At 38.0% G+C, this 20,488-nt stretch overlaps 2 protein-coding genes across 5 annotated transcripts; one reads left to right on the forward strand and one right to left on the reverse strand.

Moving 5' to 3' along the window:
* Positions 1–6,481: 6,481 nt before the first annotated feature.
* Positions 6,482–10,116, forward strand: LOC121776331 (myb family transcription factor PHL7-like). Of its 2 annotated transcripts, XM_042173509.1 has the most exons (8): positions 6,482–6,804; positions 7,270–7,315; positions 7,591–7,814; positions 8,361–8,437; positions 8,533–8,575; positions 8,703–8,760; positions 8,974–9,043; positions 9,366–10,116. In XM_042173509.1, exons 3-8 carry the CDS (start codon positions 7,685–7,687, stop codon positions 9,903–9,905), a joined length of 918 nt encoding a protein of 305 aa, XP_042029443.1. In that variant the 5' UTR covers positions 6,482–6,804; positions 7,270–7,315; positions 7,591–7,684; the 3' UTR covers positions 9,906–10,116. The 2 variants fall into 2 exon arrangements, with proteins under 2 accessions (XP_042029443.1, XP_042029442.1); XM_042173508.1 differs by lacking the exon at positions 7,270–7,315.
* Positions 10,117–10,206: 90 nt separating this feature from the next.
* On the reverse strand, positions 10,207–16,744 carry LOC121776330. Of its 3 annotated transcripts, XM_042173506.1 has the most exons (14): positions 16,499–16,744; positions 15,780–16,309; positions 14,779–14,860; positions 14,560–14,663; positions 13,613–13,739; positions 13,441–13,535; positions 12,708–12,831; positions 12,237–12,317; positions 12,002–12,100; positions 11,736–11,921; positions 11,282–11,416; positions 11,011–11,076; positions 10,789–10,920; positions 10,207–10,588 (listed from the first exon to the last, which is right to left on the reverse strand). In XM_042173506.1, exons 2-14 carry the CDS (start codon positions 15,818–15,820, stop codon positions 10,373–10,375), a joined length of 1,488 nt encoding a protein of 495 aa, XP_042029440.1. In that variant the 5' UTR covers positions 15,821–16,309; positions 16,499–16,744; the 3' UTR covers positions 10,207–10,372. The 3 variants fall into 3 exon arrangements, with proteins under 3 accessions (XP_042029440.1, XP_042029439.1, XP_042029441.1); XM_042173505.1 differs by having other exon boundaries at positions 15,780–16,744; XM_042173507.1 differs by having other exon boundaries at positions 14,775–14,860; positions 15,780–16,743.
* Positions 16,745–20,488: the final 3,744 nt, after the last annotated feature.

A 20,488-nucleotide genomic window follows, 5' to 3' on the forward strand; every position in this document is an offset into this window, starting at 1 on the left:
TATGACAAATATTGTTATTATATGAGACATATGGGAAACAAGCTATGGAAAAAATGCATATTTTTATGCTTTGTTTGTTGTAATGTTGTACCCTAATTTATTGATGTTTCAGATACAACACCACATAACAAAATCATTCCAGAAGGGGAAAAAAGAAAAGAAACGGCTGGAGATTTTCCAATTTCTGGAAAAGTTGCTTACATTATTCAACTAGTAATAACTTGCTAAGATTGTGATAATATCTCTAGTACACAATTGCTTTGTTATGACACTTGGATTAAGTTGGAACATGTCATATATTCCTCCCTCTACTGTGTATACTCACTCTTGAGTTGAGTTGTGGTTCATTGGTTTATTTTAATGACTATGTATATGTACTACCCATTAGTTGTGAAAACAAAAAAGAGTTATCTTTGGTGGCTGTGATGTGGTTATATAAATGTCATGTTTGTTTACAATGTGTATACAACATTTGAATCATGTAATATCTGTAAAATGTATTACTTAGTTGCGAACTTTTGAGAAACTATAGTGCTTATTCCACTATGATTCAAGAAATTGATGAGGCTCCAGTAAGTTTATCATCTAAGAATAATGTCATACTTGTGTAGGATATATGTTATACTAATTTTTTGATGTTTCTGATACAACACCACATAAGAAAATCAGTCCAGAAGTGGAAAAAGAGAAAGAAACAGCTGAACATGTTCCTAATTCTGGAAAAAAGGTACTTACATTAATCCACTAGTAATAGCTTGCTATGATTGTGATTATTTCTCTATTACACAATTGTTGTTCTATGACACTTATGTCTCAATATTAACCTCTTTCTTATGTGTGTGGTTTACTATATTTTTTAGTTTTATGTCATCATGACGGAAGTGACAGTTATAATGAATACTATGTGCAAGTATTATATCATTGGAAAACTACTTAATTTTGCCTAAAAATGTGTGGCTGTAGGTAAGACTACACTGTCCTTAAACAAGGAAAATGAACTCATTATCAGAAAAAAAGCCAGGGCTAAGGAGAGCCTCAAACATCTGAATTTGGAAACATCTGGAAGTGATAAGGTTGATACCTCCCATGTCCAAGCAACTGGTGCTGTAACCGATTCACCTGATATGTCAAAAGGTATTCCTCTATTGTATAACAACTAATAATATGAACTATAAATAATATTATTTGATTTGTTTTTATGTTTACAGGTTCAAAGCGCATGCGAGAATCTGTGATGAATACAAGCGATCCAGCTGTTGACAAGAATGACGTAATACAACCAGAAGAAGTACCAAAAAGGCACCTTGGAAGAAGAAAGAGAATAAAGGGAAAGAGAAGGTACATGGGGGTGCTCGAAGAGGAGAGACAGATGATGAAAATATAAGGCACGAAACGTTGAAGCTTAAAACCAGCCCTCGGAAAATAATAGAGGTTTTACCATCTCTCAACGAAGAGCAGATGAATGAAGTGATAAACATGGGATTTGGAGAGTTGAAGAATTTTGGAATCGCTGAGGTCCCAGGGAAAATGGCCTATGACCTGATCAAAGGTTTCCGGGAAGTAGACTGCACTATTCAGCTGGAAACACAACGGCTCCCTATTTACCCCGAAGATGTTTATTTGACTTTGGGGCTTCCTTTCGGGGGGACACTGCTCTCCCATGGTTGTCCATGCTCAAGTCTTGATCAGTAATTATCAACTTGGGAGTTATGCCCATGCACTTGACAAACTGCTTGAATAGTCTGGAGAATGAGTCTGCGCTCTCACTACAAAGCAAACCAGCTCCAAGGACACTGTGCACCCATGGTTGTCCTTCCTAGTTAACGGAGCAAAAATCATAGAGTATCTTCACAGAAACATAACAAAGGTTTAAATCATGAACAAGTGGACATAGATCTAGTATGCTAATAGGTCATACTAAACTCAAATTGAAGCATAACAGAAAAAGACAGCAATTTTAAGTGGACAACATTTACCTATTAGTTGAGTATGCAATGTCAAACGAGGCAATGTCACCAAATTGCATGAAATTCTTCTTAGCAATAGGATCGCACCAGAATAAATGAATCAGTCTACTACGAGAATCAACTTCATACTCGTACGTCGGCGTCACAACTTTCCTTCTTCTTCTTCATCTTCATCTCATCTATTATCATTTGGGCGTCATATCCTTCAGCGTATCTTCTGATGTCCCGTGTGTAGTTACGAATGTCCAACACAGTACAACCAACAGACTCATATCCGCCCATCAATTCAGTCAGCAACTTGAAAGTGAGAGATGGTCTGATATTAGCACCAGCACAATCAGTAATAAATTTTTGGTCAACTGGATCAAGTTGACAATTTAATCTCATGAACTTCTGGTGTTGTAACAAAACCATGGGGTGGTTGTATTCTTCATTCAAATGTTGAATGACATAACCACGGCCAGAATCGAATTTGAATGCAACCCGAGCATTACATCCACATTTTTTTGATTTACGTCGTCGTTTGGGTTGTTGATCGCTAAATTTATGTTCACCTTCTCTGTTACACACCATGTAAAACCATATGGTGAGATCATCAACCTTCTTGGAACCGTTCTTCCTTGTGTCAAAACCAACACGATGACCATAGTTCTCATAAAACTCAATGGCGTTGTCCAATGTTGGAAAGCTACTACCAACAAATGGTTTAAGCTCTACAGGGCATTCTGGTGTATTTAAATCTGTAATAATTCATAATTAGAATACTACTAAAAGCTAACGACGAAGTAAGACAAGTTTCCATCTACTGGATTTAGAATGATAATTGGTCATAATAACTTCAAATCGCGGCATACAAGCGTACAACTATCTCCCATGAAAATGGGTCATACTAAACACAAATCGAAGCATAGCAGAAAAATCGATTAAAAAATATAGGTGAAAAGATTCATAAAACATAAGACAGTGACAGTCACAGATACAAAATATGAATCGGAGCATAACAAACAAATGAAAATAAAAAACATAACCATAACTTGTATTCTCAAGAACGTCATCGGAGTATGGGAAGTAGAATGTGTGTCGGATTCCATTTTTGGAGTTGGGATCTGCCAACGACGATGGTATAGAATTGAAAATGGAACAGATTGATCTGGAACACAACAACGACGAAATCTAGAAACTAATCGCTCAGGAATAATAAATCTGCTTGGAATTATCGTCTGAAGAATATGGACGATATGAAGATCGTCTGGAGATGAATGGAAGATCGTTTGAAGAATATGGAAGATATGAAGGAGTTGAAGTTATGGAATATTAATTCATCACTTACGCAAATGATTTGTAAGTGAGAGACAACATTATAGGATTTTCCATAACAGCCGATTAGATGATATTACATAAGTAACCTTATAGGATTATTAGTGATTAAAGTAATAATATTTAAGAAATTAATCCAGCCATTAGATATTCTAATCTTAAGATGATCTCGCCTAATCCTATGGTTGATATTCGGCCTGTATTTCTTGATTTAAAGGGATTCTTGTTTTGATCAAAATCCTATGATTTAATCAGTAGTTTGTCTAATCAGTTGCAAACTACGTCTTTATGGAGCACAAATTAAGTACGAACTAAAATTTGAAACATTAGAATTCAATATTTGATGTCACCAAATGACAAATAAAGTCAACAAAAAATGTTAACGCAATATCAACCGGTTGACGTTTTGATGACTTCTTATGTTGACGTTATTTGTCATCTGTTGATATCAAATATTGAAATCTAATGTTTCAAATTTTAGTTTGTAGAAATGAGGTGGTTTGTTTGCAATGAAGTAAGCTTGTATCTCAATCCTCTATAAATAGATATGTAAATAATATGATCAAATATATTTTGTAGAAAGTACATAAAATCTAAAATGCATTGTTGCATGTACTCATATTGGGCATATTGAAAAAAAGCATAAAATTTAGTTAAGTTATGATTAATTTTAAAACATTAAAATAAGTAAGTACTATATCATACTTTGATATTTCCTCTCAATCTAGTATTTTTTTTTGTATTGAAAGTAATTAAGTTATATATGACGTAGCAGCCGGAATTCATAGTAAATTTAGATATCAACCATAAAAGCAATTGCTTTAGTACTAGAATGTGAGATTAGACCTAAGTTTTTAACTTTCAAATCATACATAATTTTGCCCCAAATCTAAATGATAGGAATTTTTTTTAAAAAATTTAAACTATGATAATTAGTAAAGTTAATCGATGATCAAATTTTATTTTATGACAATTTATCCTAAATTAGGAATATCTTTTTCTTGGCAATAGAAGAGGGAAAAGCCCGAAAGAGACTATATAGTACTCTCTCCGTCCCTACCTAAGTGAGACGTTTCATTTTTGGACCTGTGTTGGAAAATAATATTAATAAATAGTTAAAGTAGAGTACTATTCTAAATTTTTTTTTCTTACCCCTAAAAGTTTTTTTGGACAACTATTTATATACTCCCTCCATCCAAATAAAAATAAAATGTTTTCGTTTATGGAAGCGTTTCTAAAATTGAAATTCCATAATTATTTTTTCCTCTCGTAGTCTCTCTTACTTTATTCTCTATGCATTAACTTACAAAATAAAACTATATAAAATTTTATGCGAAAATAAATATTTTATATTTAAAGGGATATAGTGAAAAAATTATGAAAACATTTCATATACGAGTATGAGACCATCCACTACGGGTCTCGCCGGCGTCTCGCGTCCCATCCCGGAGAGACGGGACCCCGGCGCGACGCGTTGCAGCTCGCCGTCCCGTCCCGAGTCTCGTCCCGCGTCGCGTCCCATCGAGCCAAGAGAGGGGTTGTCTCGCCACGCGCCTAGGCAACGTGGCGGCGACCCGGCGTCGTGCGTGACGCCCACTCGCCGGCCCGCGAGTGGGCGTCGTCACGTGCTGACGCAATAAATATTTTTTTAAAAAAGTTCGAATTTTAAAAAAAATAAAATAAAAATAAAAGAAATTTTTTTCCTAACGGTAATAATACCGTTTTTTGTTTTTTTTTTAATTTTTTTGATTTTTAATTAATTTTTTTACTCTATAAATACTCCTAAACTCATCCTCATTTCACACACAACTACACATCTATTCTTACTATCATCTAAATTTTCTCTCAAATTTTCTCTCAAATTTTCATATAACAACTCAAGATGCCCGGCGACGGCGACGACAACTACGACGGTTCCGGCTCCGACGGGTGGGATCTCAACACGTTCGGCGATCGGGCTCGCGGGGAGGCTCAGACACACTTATGGTGGCGTACATGACCGACTCCCCCTCAACCTCGACCGCCTCCGGAGGATGATTAGCCGGCGGAGTAGTTTTTTTATTTTTCTTTAAATTTGTTTATTTTAAATTTATTTTAAATTATGTTGTGTGTTTTTTATGTTGTGTTTTTTTTAATAAAATGTGTTTTTTAATAAAGTGTGTTTGTTTTAATTGAATTGGGTTGGGAAAAAAAATAAAAAATGAAATTGAATGAATAGTAATTAAGGGACGGAATAAGGGACGGTTAATGGACGGAGCGTTGCAGGTTCCGTCCCTTAGTTAAGGGATAGGAAAAAAGGACAGTGTGGCCCTCAAATAGTGGTTAAATAGTAGTTAAGGGACGGTATAGAGATAGCGTAGTGGATAGCCTAAGTGAAAATCTACAAGTGGCGGGATTTTAATTTTAAAAATGAAAAGAAAATATTAGGAGTATATAATTTGGCAGGTGATCATTGATTGGTTGATTGAATATGTGTCTAAAAATAGACGACCCACGTTGGAAGAGCCTTTTTATGATTTTGATTGGATGGTTTGTGGTCCTCGGGCCGGGCCCCCACAAATGTCTTCTACTTCTAGTTTTATTTGACCATATTTACTCACTGTCAATTTTTTTAGCACAGTAAAAACTAAAAAGGGTGTCATATATTGGTGTTTTCAATTGTATTTTAATTTAATTTCCCCAATTACGTGTTTATTTTTTTGTGTTTTACTATTTGTTTTTAGACGCATGATTATTAATTTTACTTTTCAGTGTTTTTTTAGTGACATTGCTTTAGAAGCTAGTATTAACGACAGTCGAAGATACCAAAATTAATTGTGTTTTCTTGGATCTCTTCTAGGTCTCTGTTTTTCCTTCTTTACAAAATGCCCAAATCTCATCAATATTGATAAAAGAATTGAGAAAAATTAGTCAATTTTAATTGTTTGATTCTCTTTATATAGTTTTGCTGAAAATCTTATTATTAATATTCGTGAAAGTATAATATTATTGGTATACATTGATTTGTATTTTCGATTGTACAGCAATATTCTCATAAACCGTGTTTTTCTATAATCTTTTGTAGACATTCTTCCTTCCATTATAAGTGAGTCTGTATTAACTAAATTTTTTGCCTTAAAAATATCTTACATAAAATAGATATAGAACATATATTAATAAAAAAAATTGTAATTCCATTTCGGGAATTCTGAGCCCTTTCTTCAACGCTCATATTTCAGCTCACTGCTCTGCAATTCCAGTCTCCATTAATTTCACAGCTTCCCATTTCACCTTATTGAATAACCTATCATTGTCCGCTCAATTTCACTTTTTCCCGAGGAGTTTGGGTTCCTGAGCTTCCAATTACGACCCCCCATTTCACCTTATTGAATAACCTATCATTGTCCGCTCAATTTCACTTTTTCCCGAGGAGTTTGGGTTCCTGAGCTTCCAATTAGGACCCCGGATTATAGCATGGTTGCATCGAATCGGTGTTCCTAAAATAATTGGTGGATCGCTGCTTTGAATTTCGCAGATCTGGGTACTAATTTCACCTCTGCTCTTTTGTGTTTTTTTCTGTTTGAATTCCGCACCTGCTTTCCTCGGATTGATTACACGTTATCGTGGTCAACTCCTTTTCAATTTGTCTCCAGCATTTGATTTTTTAAATGTGTTGATTTCTTATTGTGTATATTTTTGCCATAATTCGATCATTTGTGGTTCGTTATTTCGTTTTGCTGTGAGGAACGAACTAGCAAGTTTACTTAACAAAGCAGTTGAAATCTGTTGCTTTTTTTCTTCAACGACGGCTTTCCAATAAATTTGGGAGCCCTTCCTTCCATTGCATCTGCTATTTAAATGTGCTATATTTCATGCTTTCGGAGAGAATCTTCGGATTTAATGGAATTAGATTGTGCAATTTAACGCAGTGCTTTCTCTTTTTGTGTAATTTTGTCTCTTTCTCCTGGTTTCTGGTCCATCACTTTGTGTGGATGGTATGTTTCAGGTCACCAACCTATATCAACTGCTTCATTAAAGGTCATAGAAACTAGGTACTTGAAATATAAATCATCTCTTTTTTCTCTGTGGCTGATGTAGATTGGCTTCGCTTATTTTTTATTCATTTACTGCTTGTTTGTTACTCGGAAAAAGGAGTAGTGGGTGGTTTTGCACTACTTTTCAACTGATGATAAACAAGAAATTTGTATTATAAGTATTGATGCTATTCTTTAGTGTTTGTCTTCATCATATCGCCAATTTCTATCTTAATATAGATGCACTTGTTCAGTTATATCATATTGACTTCATCGTCTGTTTCCTCCCATAGGTTAATGAGATATGTATCAGCGCAAGGGTGTTCCTAGTTGAGTTCTCAGCAATCCAATTGTTTGAAGTCAGCCATAGACTGTGTTGATTGCACAATGGATCCTATCAGTGGATCTAACAGTGGGAGCAGTAATCAAAATTTGGCCTCTAAGCAGCGGCTCCGTTGGACACATGAGCTTCATGAACGGTTTGTTGATGCTGTAGCGCAGCTTGACGGGCCAGATCGTGAGTTCTTGTTACTTGGTAACATTAGTTTCACATTAATTCCAACAGCAAACAGGAAGGAAAGAAAAGTAATAAGTACTCTCGACAACTTAAAAGATGTAGTGAAGGTTGGAGATATTAGAACACAGAAAATTGTTCTTTTAGTTTTTGCTCATTCATTTAAAAGGTAGCATTGCTTATTCACAGTTATTTTCCATGGTTTACTTACGTAAAGTTCCGATTTGAGCGTATGGTGGATAAAACACAATGTTTAGTTTGCCAGTCCAATTGAGTACACACAAGGTTTGTTGTCCATGAAGATGTTAAAAATTGGGGAAAAGTGTAGCATTGAGTGTTATGCATGAAGCATCTCTTTCTTGTTTACTTTTGCCCTGATACAAGAAACATTCAATTTGTTTACCTTGCGTAATTCTCTAGAAAAAACTGAAAATTTTTCTGCAGTGTTGTATCAATAATGAATTCTAGGAATTTAATGTAAAAAGCCTATATCAGTCTCCATTCATGTAGGAAATCTTCTCATGTTTTATTAAATATCATTGTCTTCAGGAGCTACTCCTAAAGGTGTTCTCAGAGTTATGGGAGTTCAAGGGCTAACAATTTATCATGTAAAAAGCCACTTGCAGGTATCCATGCCATGGAATTCTTTAAACTTCATTGTTCTAGTGTCTGATAAATATGACTCATTCACAGTCTGACTAACATTTATTGTCTGATACAGAAGTACCGGCTGGCTAAGTATCTTCCAGATTCTTCTTCTGATGGTAGGTTAATGTGGTTCCGTATGCTATACTCTAGCTCTTAGTCCTGTCATTTTTGTTCTTAAAAACTTCATATTTTGAGAATTTTTGGTGTGTAGTATTGATAAGTTTTTACGTGATTTGTAATTAGGGAAAAAAGCTGATAAGAAAGAATCTGGCGACATGCTTCCCGGTTTGGATGGTTCTTCGTGAGTATAATCCACTTTCTTATCTTTGTCATTGACAATGTCTTATTTTCAAGACTATATTATGGAGTACTATTAGAGGACTTGTAATTCATTGATTATTTTTTTCTCATATGTTGATTAACTGGACACTGTATTGCCATCATCCCCATGCTACTTTAGTACTACTATTATGATTAGAAAGTAATTACTTACAAAAAAATTTTTTGCTTGCAGTGGAATGCAAATAACTGAAGCGCTCAAACTGCAAATGGAGGTCCAAAAGCGACTGCATGAGCAATTAGAGGTATATTCTATGATATTTTTGTAACTTTTTTGCAAATTTGTTTATATGGAGATATCTTGATAACTCACATTTCTAAACCCCTTGAAACTTGTCCTAATTCATGAACAGAAGTTTCTCTTTGGATAAATCTGGATTCAGATTACTAGTAACAACACCGATCTGTTAGAAATGTAGACACAGCAGTTCTTCTTGAATTCAAGCTATTTTATTTTAGCATATGAGATCATGGGAAGGCAGGGAACATTTACGAAGTCTTTTGGAATGCTAGCTATGTTGTCTGTGAAAATTTGTTCTTTGATGCGACTTCTAATGGTTCGTACAGGTGCAAAGACAGCTACAGTTACGGATCGAAGCCCAAGGAAAGTACTTAAAAAAAATTATTGAAGAACAGCAGCGCATCAGTGGAGTTCTTTCAGAAGCGCCTGGCTCAGGGGCTCCTGCTCCTCAGACAGATGATGTTTTCCCAGAATCCGATAACAAAACTGATCCCACAACCCCGCCTCCAACATGTGAATCGCCTTTTGTGGAGCCTGCCAACGAACATGCTTCTGCAAAGAGTTTTTCTCTGGATGAATCCTTGTCCTCTCATCACGAGCCTCAGACCCCTGATTCTGGCTGTCATGGAACTTCACCAGTCGAGGATGGCCCTAACGGGAGACCTGTGAAGAGGAAACGCGGGAGCAGTGATGTGGAGTTTACCAAGCAAGAAATGGCTATCTCCCATTCAATACTGGAGTCGAGCTTGAACTCTCCTTACCAACAGCCGCATCCCCTTTTCTTATCAAGTGGGCAGTTCAATCATTCATCAGAACTGCCCATTGGCAATGAAAACCAATTGGAAAAGCTCTCCGGTAATATGTGATTCGTTTGAACGAATTGCATATTACTCGGCTTCTTAGTTGTCAGTTTGTCACCATGTATCTCTAGTGGCTAATAGTGTAATATTCACAAACTGCATTATGAACCACGCTAGTATTTAGATTGTAAGCAGGAAATTAGGTTTAGAAGTGTCAATTTGACTACACACTTGAAACTTTGATTATAAGTGGTTGAGAGTGTTCATTTAATCTTCATTTTTCTGTTAAATAATTGTAATTATTTTATTATCCATTTTCAGTTTGGAAATAATGAAGCGGAACTCAATATGCAGAACAAATATGATATAACAGAAACTGAGTGGTTAAAATTATAGTAAAAGCAGTATGAATTATAGTCAAAGTGGGTAGCCTCCTAACAACATATCAAACTTGGGGCTTTTCCTCGAGTTTAAAAAGCAGAAGATAGGAAGACTAAGAGAGCAACATCCTACTCTACTACAATGAGGGGTAGTCACATCGAGCAGTTTCTCCGATGATTAACTCTCTTCAAGATGCAAAGACGAATGCGCTGGCTCAATGCCTCCAGCTTTTCAAATTTCTCCCGTTTCGACTTCTTTGTGCTTGAGCTAGCTTTGTTCTTTTTCTTCTTCTTTGTGTCATCCTTTGGAGACTCCAATGTATTTTGTTCTGAATTTCGAAGAGGCGTGGCAAGGACCTTTATAGTTGTCTGTAAATTGAAGTAAAGTTTATCATTGTCCGCAAAAATGGAGAAACGGAGCTACCCAGTAAAATTGAACTGAACTCAGACTAGTTTCAACGATCTCACAAGAACTAAAAACTCAAATGAGAGACTAACAGGAGATACTGCAAAAACGCAGCTCAAAAGTGCCAGCATTTTCAGTGTTGTAAAAAGGTATGCAAAGACACCTGATCGGAGTTGCTGATGCTTGTCTCCATAGAAGGTAGATCATCACTGCCCAGGAACGAGCATCTTCCCCAACTTTCTCTATTTGAGCTCGTGTAGGAGCAACACTCTTCGTTTTGGCCAGTTTGCTTGTCCTAACAAATTGAAATTCAAGAGAATTAGATTCTGAGAAATAGCTAAAAGTGTAATGATGCTTCACTTGAAGCAGGTTCAGATGCAAGTACCTCTTGAGGTGATGTGCAACTGCCGCTGAGAATCTTGAGATCGGCTTCTTCCGAAGTCAAAGCATCCTGCAATGATTATCATGATATTGAAAACACAACTTTTTATATCGTACAAGAAATTTGCGTAACATCTATAAAAAGGTCCAGGGCTGATGAATGGATAAGAAAAATGAATACTTTGCGAAATCTGAACAGTTTTCATTGTCTTGTGTGTTTACAATTCTAAAACTTCAAAGAGAAAATATGAATGGAGAGAGAGAGAGAGGTATACATTACAGACAGGTGCTATGTCAGAGAGTAGTTCCCCCACAGATTTTGTAGATGAAAGGCTATGAGGTACAGCAGAAGAGCTAGGTGCATCAGCACTAACATTTTGAAGCCCGGCTATTATCTCATACAAGATATTCTGTAATAAGAAAACAGTTAAATCAGCGCTTACAAAAGACCGGCGTCCAAGGATAGCACATGTGTAGTGGCCATTGAAGTAAAGTAAGCTTGTTACAGAGTGAAACTAGTTCATAAAATATCAGGTCTCAATCAGCAGAGTAAGCTTGTTCATAATCTCAATCTCAATTATACATAGTACATACTAGAATGAACTCAATAATAGATTCACGAGCCTCAAAGAGTTGGTCGAGAACATTAATTTTTCATGGTTTAGCACATTATTGGCATGTACCATATGAAAGAAATAAATCCAAGAATACATATACAGCAGGAGCTACCTCTTCCACACCAGCACCAACTTTAACATCTTCCAGATCATAGTATTTCTCAATCTTAGTTGAATATGAAGATGGAGGGTGAGGAGGATGGAGGACGCTGTAGAAAAAAATAGACACAGAATCATAATAAAATTGAGGCCTCGATGAGTTGTGGTCGCCGTCGAATTTGATTATATTTTTATCCCCCTGTAAAGAACCAAAAACTTACTATATAGAATGTTAAAGAATATCCAAAAAACATAAAGATCTAGAGAACGTCCCCGCACCGCATACAAATTAAAGATAGCATCAGAATGCTGAGGTTGAATAAATTTGTCATCTTTTGCATGCCCAAACAAAGCAGGAATAAATGTCTTGGGAGCAACCTGCCAGTTTGGACAATACAAATATCAGAGCTCCCCGTGTATCACAATAAATACTGCTTGATAATTTCTTGGTGAGCGTGGAATAAGGGTAGGACCAAAATTGACAATCTCACTACTTCTAAAGATAAACAAAGACCTGTATGCAATCAAGCCGTGTGATATCAAATTTGGCCTTCTTCTGTATTACTCTTCGCATGTACTGAAGACCCATCTTAACCTGTATTTGGCATGGGGGACAAGTTGGTATTATTTGTCAAGTAGTATCAATGTTATCAATCTTACACATCATTTTCAAAATTCCAGAATTTTACATAGCTAAACTGCCTGACTCTAACAAAGGTGGTCAGTTAGACTGTCCTGGTTGTGTAAAAATAACATAGGATAATGATGTAAGGTTTTACTATGCCAATGACTTACAGGAGTTGTCTGTTAGACTGTTACTACACAAACTAATATACTATACCATACAATAGAGAAGTTTTTTGAACTGGAAGAATCTGAATTGTCAAGGTAATAAAAAGGGATAAAAGCAAAAGACCAAACTTCCTGACACACTACATACAGAGACATGCAGTTAGGCAACTAATGTTGTCAGAAAAGTCCATACTGTGAATTTGGGGAGTCGGATTTTGTACACATCTGCAAGTTCCAGCATCAGATTGAACAAATTAGAGAAGGCACTGTCCAGCACCATTCCAGCTATGGAAGGGTCTTCTGCTCCATAAAGAAGGCTACAGAACATTTGATGAAAGGTTATACAGGTAAGAAGTAGTATCTATTAAGTGCATCTCAAAAGCAATCGGGTACGAATTGAATATCTGATAGAAAACAAAAATATGACAGTTATCTGACAAAAGCAATTCCTAAAAAAATCTAGTTCAAAAAAACATCAAGCTGAGCCAATGATCAGAAGTCGAGTGCAAGATTTAAAAAGCAAATAAAACAAGCTAAACAGAGATATGCTCCTTTATTTTCTAGTAAAGACCCAAATCAGTCTATCCCATTTAAGATGACCCCTTTCGTTTTTCTCTTCCATATTATTCTCTCTTAATTTACTTTCCCTCCACTTTAACTATTTATTATGATTTTTACAAAATACGTGCGAAAAACGAAAGGGGTCATCTTAACTGGGATGGAGGGAGTACATTATTCTGGAGAACAAAGAAACTAATGAATCAAGAAAAAACTTGAGATCATCAGAATAACATATTTTGTGCACCAGACGTGCCACTTTTGAAATGGGAACTTGATGCCCGTTGGAAACAAGTACAAACATGAGAAAGATAGGGGTGTGATGGATGATCAATAGACCTCAGGCATTGAGAAAATCATTAACCAACCTTGTTACTGCACCCATCGATCTTCCCCAAAGGCCAATGCGAGATACTTTCTCATTGCTCCTCAAATATGATATCACAATCTTGAGGTCATTTTTCTGAAATTAAGGTAGGAACTTTTACTTTAATCATGGAACACGTAGTAAAGAGGATAAAGATGACAAAGGAATGGTACCTCGTGCCAACCAAGACTAACATAATCACCATCAGACAAGCCAGAACCTGAGAAATCAAGGGTGAACACTGTGATATTTGAAGGCAGAAGAACTACAGCTGCTTCATTTGCATCTGCCCGACATCCACTGCATTACAAGAAAAAAACTAATAAGTTCTCACCACTTCATGTATGAAATCTCTCGTTCTGCATTCTCCAGTCCCCATAAATTTTGGAAAATCTCCAATTTTTGTTTGGTCGGTTAACTAAATACTAGGGAATAATTAATTGACATTTGCGCTTGCAGTGACATAGAAGAAGCCTAAAATTTTTAGAGAAGTCTTTCAAATTGTCATGTTTAGACATAATTTGGAATGTGAAATTTTGCCAGTTAGCTAGGCTAGCCAAAATTTTCTGACACATGCAATGATGTGGAAGATGGTGCACTTCACCAAGTATAGAACTAATAAAACCCCCTATGCCCTTAAAGTGAGACATGTTTGTGTCCATGCATGCACACACATCTTCCACGGCATTTGACATTAGCAGCTGATTTTCCAATGTAAGAAATTGGCCAAGATGGCATTTAATTATCGGATTCATGGCTACATTGATAACTTCAACCACATGGTCAAATAGCAAATTGTGGCAAAGCCTTGGGGAATTTTTGGCTGTTTCAGGGATGAAAGCAGTTTGGAAGTTGTTATATTGATATTTTAATTGTAACTCATTCCTAATAAGTAAAGTGGTTATGTTATAGACCGTTATGATGGCTTAAAAGAAGCAAGACATTGATAAGTGAAGATTTGATATACCCTACTATTGTATAGATTTCTCATACTACTATCTTATCCTCAAACACAACTAAATATATATTGGTCCTCAGCAGATAGTGAGGAAAGAAACCAATTCCTAAATATGCAGAAACACCACCTGACACAATCAATTCCCCAAAAGAAGATAGTTACCTGTTTCCGTGGCAATATATAACACAAGGGAGAGGTGAATCATCTGGGACTTGTGAAGGAGAGTAATGGCTACATCTTAAGGTATGACCCCTTTCATTACTAAGCTGCAAAGTTAACTAACTTTCAGATACTATGTACGATCAGATTGAGAAATGCAAAACAAAAAATCATCAATTCAGTGCATGAGAGAAGATTTTGGTAACTGATGCCCATACTTGCCTCCACATCTTCTCTCTTGTACTTTCTTCCTGCAAGAGTAAATTCCTTTTCCCATAGATATTGATCTGGGTTGTAATCAGCCCTGTTTACATAGCAAGTGGAGGTAGTAAATTAACATAATAACTGTAGCAACTTGCTCATATGTGGATATAGATATTTCATACACTGATACAAGTTAAGGAAATTTGAAAATTCTCAAAAAGTAAGCTGCTAAACTACTAATCATGCTTTAGGTTAGGAAGATTGTAATTGCAATTACTGCCAAAAGTACTTTGGAGAACACCACGATAAATGTGTAGCTGCCTGAAACTTAGGGACAGAACATGCTAGCAAGCATAGATGCACCGTAGAATTCAGCTTATCTTCTATCAAGTCTGAGGGCATAATAGCTTAGTTTGCACAAGTTCACAGGTAATAGGAAAAATAAAAACTGGAGACATGCGAGTGACATAATATACTCTAAAATCTAAGCTATTTTGCAGCTGCATTCCAGATGACCATTTGTAAAGGCTCATCCAGGAAAAGCCCAAACGGTGGAACCCTAAACGTTTAAACATAAAGGAAAGTATGCATGTGCAGCAAAGAATTTCCTGATTAAGGTTATTCCGAATTTGAAATCGAAATTTCCATTATCAACCAATACCAGAATTAGTATGTTCAAGGACAAGTAAAACTGTAAAACAATCACAATAGGTAAATGGACATATGAAGTGACAACAAAGTATGAGTTGGTGGTGCATCCAAAGCATCCCAGTTCAGAAGTCAAACTGAGGCCCAAAATAAACTGATCCTAGGATGTACTTAAGGTTTAATACAAGTGAACAAGCAATCAGTAATCTTGTCTACAGAATCAGTTGCCATGCCCATTGTTCTTTTTATACACTACAGAAACCCAATGGTCAAAATAGATCTTCATTATGCTAATAAAATGGAAGTAGAAGTCCAGGAAAAGAAAAGAAAATGGAGGAAAAAAGTGAATGAGCTTCAAGAAGGACACATACCTAGGTGGCCTAATGACAAAATTAATAAATTGGTCGATCATCTCGAGCAGAACAACTCAAGCAGTCAATCCCAATTGAAGATATTCATATTCCACCCATGGCATAAGCGGCTGCCCTACTTCTCACTTTACACGTGAAATCTGCGTAGTTGAAGAAAATTCTCAAGAGGGGGAGCTGATCCCCTCAAGTATCTTTGTATCAAAAAACCCAAATCCGGCAACACTCTAAGTTTAATAGCAGCAAACCCACCCACATAAGCAAGTTTTAGACCGCAATATCAAAATCTTGCAGCAAAACCAAACTTAAATCAACGGACGATTACTATTCCAACGCCTAAAACTCCAACTTCTTACACTGCTGAGCTCCTGTTCTATCTGAATCACACGCGAGAATGGAAAAAACAGATCTTGGAAGCTAAATTCCCCGTGAGAGAGCTGCGAAGAATATCCAAACAGAGAGAAAGGGGAAACCCAAGGGGTCGATCTAGAGAGCAGGAACCCAAACCCACACAAAATTCTGCAGCTTGCGAACTGAAATTTTGAAAAAAGGAACCTTGTGAATAAGGAGAAGGGAAGAAAATGGCTTTATCTTTGTTCCGTGTTGATTATGAAAACGCTAGTTGGTGTATTAAGTATGATAGAGAAAAGGCGAAAGAGAGGTTGAGAGACCCAATCGTTTCACGGTCAAAGAAACAGAGTTTGGGAGATTGAAAAATTCACCTAAGAGCGGAGACGATGGTGCAAAAGCTGCTACGAAATAGTGTTTGGTATTCGGAAAAAGTACCGACGATACAGCTAAGAACCACAATTTCCATTAACACCAACCAACCAACCTTAAACAGTATCACATCATATGTTTATCTGATAGAATTGCATTTCAAAAATATAAACCTTCAAAACTTGAGCCTTTTTTTCTCTCTCATCAAATATGGTTGCTTCCTTTGCTTTTTCGTCTCCATAAAACTAATCAATTGGAGTATAAAAATATTAGTAACGACCTAGAATAAATCAATTCTCTTCTGGTGTACGAGGTTTCTAAAATTATATCTCAAAATAAAATATGTATTGTGTTGTTCATAAAATTCAATGGATGATCATAGATTCTAACTCACTAACTAAATTAATCTCCTAATTCAATTCTAAATTATATTTTAATATTATTTTATTTTAGAAATCGAATAGTACTACCTTTGTATTTTTTATTTTTATATATAGCTCAGATTATTCAATTAGCTAATAAAACATCAAACGAATGTTGCTGAATCCACTGTCTAGATTTTCCAAATTAAATGGGTGCTAGTGCAGATAGCAGAGACAATGATGGAAACAAATTTAAATTTCAAACTTAAATTCGAAGGCAAATCCTAAATTTTGGTGTTAACCTTGGTCGACGTAACATTAATACTTGATGGGGGAGTACTATTTTAATTAATCTCCGTAATATGACATCTAAGAGCATCTCCAGTGGGCGGATATCCCACTCGGATATCCACTAGGACATCCCAAAAACACCTCCTGCCACGTCACTAGGACATCCCCTACACAATCCGCCCTTCCCATCGCCCTTCCCACTAGGACTTCCCGCAATAAAAAAATCACAATAATGTAATTACGTAAAAACGGAATTATAATTTTGACACGGAATACGGGAAAATAAAATACGGGCAAAAATACATAGTCATAAAACATAAAAAAAACATAGTTAGAAAAAAAAAATACATAGTCATTCAAAAAAAGAAAAATACATAGTCCAATATCCCCGGCTCACTCCGCGCTGTCCTCGTCGCCCGTGCCGCCCCCGTCGCTCGTGCCGGCCACGTCGTCCCTGCCGCTAATCTCGGCGCCATCATCTCCAATGGGTGGCATCCCCAAATCGCACCGACATCCATCGATGACATCCTCCAACATTCTCTTGTACACCGGATCGGTCGTGCTATGCCACCTATGCATGGTCCGGACCAAGCTAGTCGTTAACTGCGCGCCGGAGTCTGCAACTCGCTCGTGGCAGGGGAGTTCCTATCGTTCTCCATTAAGTAGAAATGAAATTTGTAGTAAAAGAAGAGATAAACTTGTTAACACAAGTGGTGCGAATGAAATGAAGTTCAACGAGCCGTATATATAGAGTTTAAAAAAAAATTTAATTACCGGACGTCCGACCCACCCCACAATGGCGGACGTCCGCCTGCCCGTCGCCCGCACGTCCGAAGACACCCGACGTCCTCACGGGACGTCCATATCCGACCTTCGACGCCACAATAGCGGACGTCCGGGTCGCCCGTCGCGGACGTCCGACCGGACGTCCGCCATTGGAGATGCTCTAAGTAAAAACAGGATTTTAACGTTACAACTAACTTCTTGAGTAGCAATTTCTAACTTTTTTTAGTTTGAAAATTTAGATTTGACAGAGCGAGATCTATAGACAGAGTGGAATTCCAAATAATTAATATTGAAAGTTCATAATCAATTAGTTAGGAGTTTAATTAGTTGTCTTAAACAATTTGTTTCCAGTACCGAAAGGAATCATTTCCATCACCACATGCAATCACTATTGTCATTCCTTAGAGCATTAGCAGTGGGGCGTCCTCAGGAATGCTCTAAAGCTCGCCCTATGTACCGCTACGTCAGCATTTTATCTAACTACCCTTCCACCTGCAGTGGGGCGCTCTATAAGTCGCCCTAAAGGCCGCCCTATAGGTTTCACTATTGTTTTGTTAATTAATTTAAATGTTTTCAAATATGTCAATGCAAAATAATTAAAAAATACCACGATTAATTAAAAATGGCAAATCCTATATTGATTAAAAAAAGTTTTACATGAGTTAGAAATGAAAAAAAGTTGACTACTCTACAAAAGTCCCAACTTGCGGTGCAGCTCATCGATCATCCCCTAGAGGTATTCGGTTTTGGCCGAGTCCTGACATTGCATGAGGGCGTTGTGCGTGTCCAACAAAGTCCTCCAGTTGGCGGCCGCTGCCAACTCCGCATAGGCAAGTGCCGCCGAGGTCGGGGTTGGGGTCGGGATCGGCGATGGGGGGCGGCCGCGGCTTGCGAGGAGGATGTCGTCTTCGCCTTCCCCTTGTTCTTCGCAGCCTTGACGCCAATGGGACGTCGGGAAGACACCGATGTGCCGAAACTCTCCTCCTCCCCGTACATCGTCCGGTTGAGGTCCACCGGATATGCGCCGCTTTCGCTGCTTGTGTAAGCACCAGCTTCGGTGGTCCTCGTCCACTTTGGCGCAGCCGATGGCAGAATCCCGCCCTGGAACTTTTGCTTGTCCTTCAAGAGCGGCCAGATGTTGAAATGCTTGAAGTCACCGTACATTGACTGGTACGACAACAGCGCTCTATCGCGCACATCGCTCAAGCTCTCGCCGCTTCCCTGCTCCCTCGAGCACTTCTCGTACTCCGTCGAGAACAGGTTGACTTGCTTCTTCACCTAATCCCAGTGCTTGCGGAGCTGCTCCCTATGGCTCTTGTACGCGCTCGGCGGCTTAACCTCATTGTAGCGCTCGGCGATGCGCTCCCAGTACGCAACCTGTTTTTGATTGTTCGCGAATATCGGGTCCTCCGAAATATCCACCCAACAACTCGTCAAGACGAGAGTTTCATCCGGTTGGTAGTTCGTCCTCCCGAGGGCGTACTCTTCATTCGTTTCCGGAGGTGGCACCTTGTACGCCCAGTGCCGGTTCCGCTTCTTTCTGGCGGGGGCGGCGGCGCGGCGGGAAGGGGTGGCGGGGCGAGTTGGGGGGTGCTCCATGTCAGACAGACCGTACGAATTCGTACTGGATTCGGGATCGTACTGCATGTTGGAGTCGAACGACCGATATTCGTCAGGGTCTGTACCCGGCCAACGTGCACCACCCCCAAACATCGGACTATTCGGACTTGAGTATTCACCGTAATCCATTTTATAGTGTTATTTGAGTGTGGAAAAGTGAATGGAAAGGTTACAAATGAAGGTGGGGTAGGGGGTATTTATATAAATAAATTTTTCGGAATTAAAAAAAAAACAAAAACGTGTTGCATCGTCTACGCCATTGTTCGCGTCGCCCACAGTGGGCGGACGATGCCCTATCGTCCGCGGACGATGCCCGATGCATCGGGCGGCCTATCGTCCGCCCCATTGCGGATGCTTATAATGTGTTAGGATGTCTTGAATCATTACTGTTTGCCGCTAGCCAAACGGGGGTCTCGTTGTGATATGTTTCTGTTTTGGGCCTTAATTATTGTATTAGGCCCAGTTCGTCTCTTGTACCTATTTATATAGAAGTAGGGCACAATAACTATGCATTTGTAACCGCAGTCATAATACAATTTGTTCTTCGTTCTTGCCCGTGGACGTAGCCAACACAACGTTGGCGAACCACGTAAATTCTGTGTCTCTTTACGTTATTTCGTTTATCGATACACAATTGTCCTATTTGTCATAACAAAGTGGTATCTAGAGTCTAGTTTTCGAACTAGGGTTTTGAATTTTGCTGCTAGGGTTTTCTGGTAAATCGATCAAAGATGTATGCTCTGAACGTGAAGGTTGACAAATTCACCGGGAGGAATAGTTTTGGCTTATGGCAGATCAAGATGCGATCTCTGCTGAAGCAGCAGGGTTTGTGGGCGTCGCTCAAAACAAAGAAGGCAATGGAGGATGATGAGGAGTGAACAACCCTAGACGAAAAGGCCCACTCGACCATCATGTTGTGCCTGTCTGACGATG

The sequence above is a fragment of the Salvia splendens genome, chromosome 18, assembly GCF_004379255.2.
Source record: "Salvia splendens isolate huo1 chromosome 18, SspV2, whole genome shotgun sequence".
NCBI lineage: Eukaryota > Viridiplantae > Streptophyta > Magnoliopsida > Lamiales > Lamiaceae > Salvia > Salvia splendens.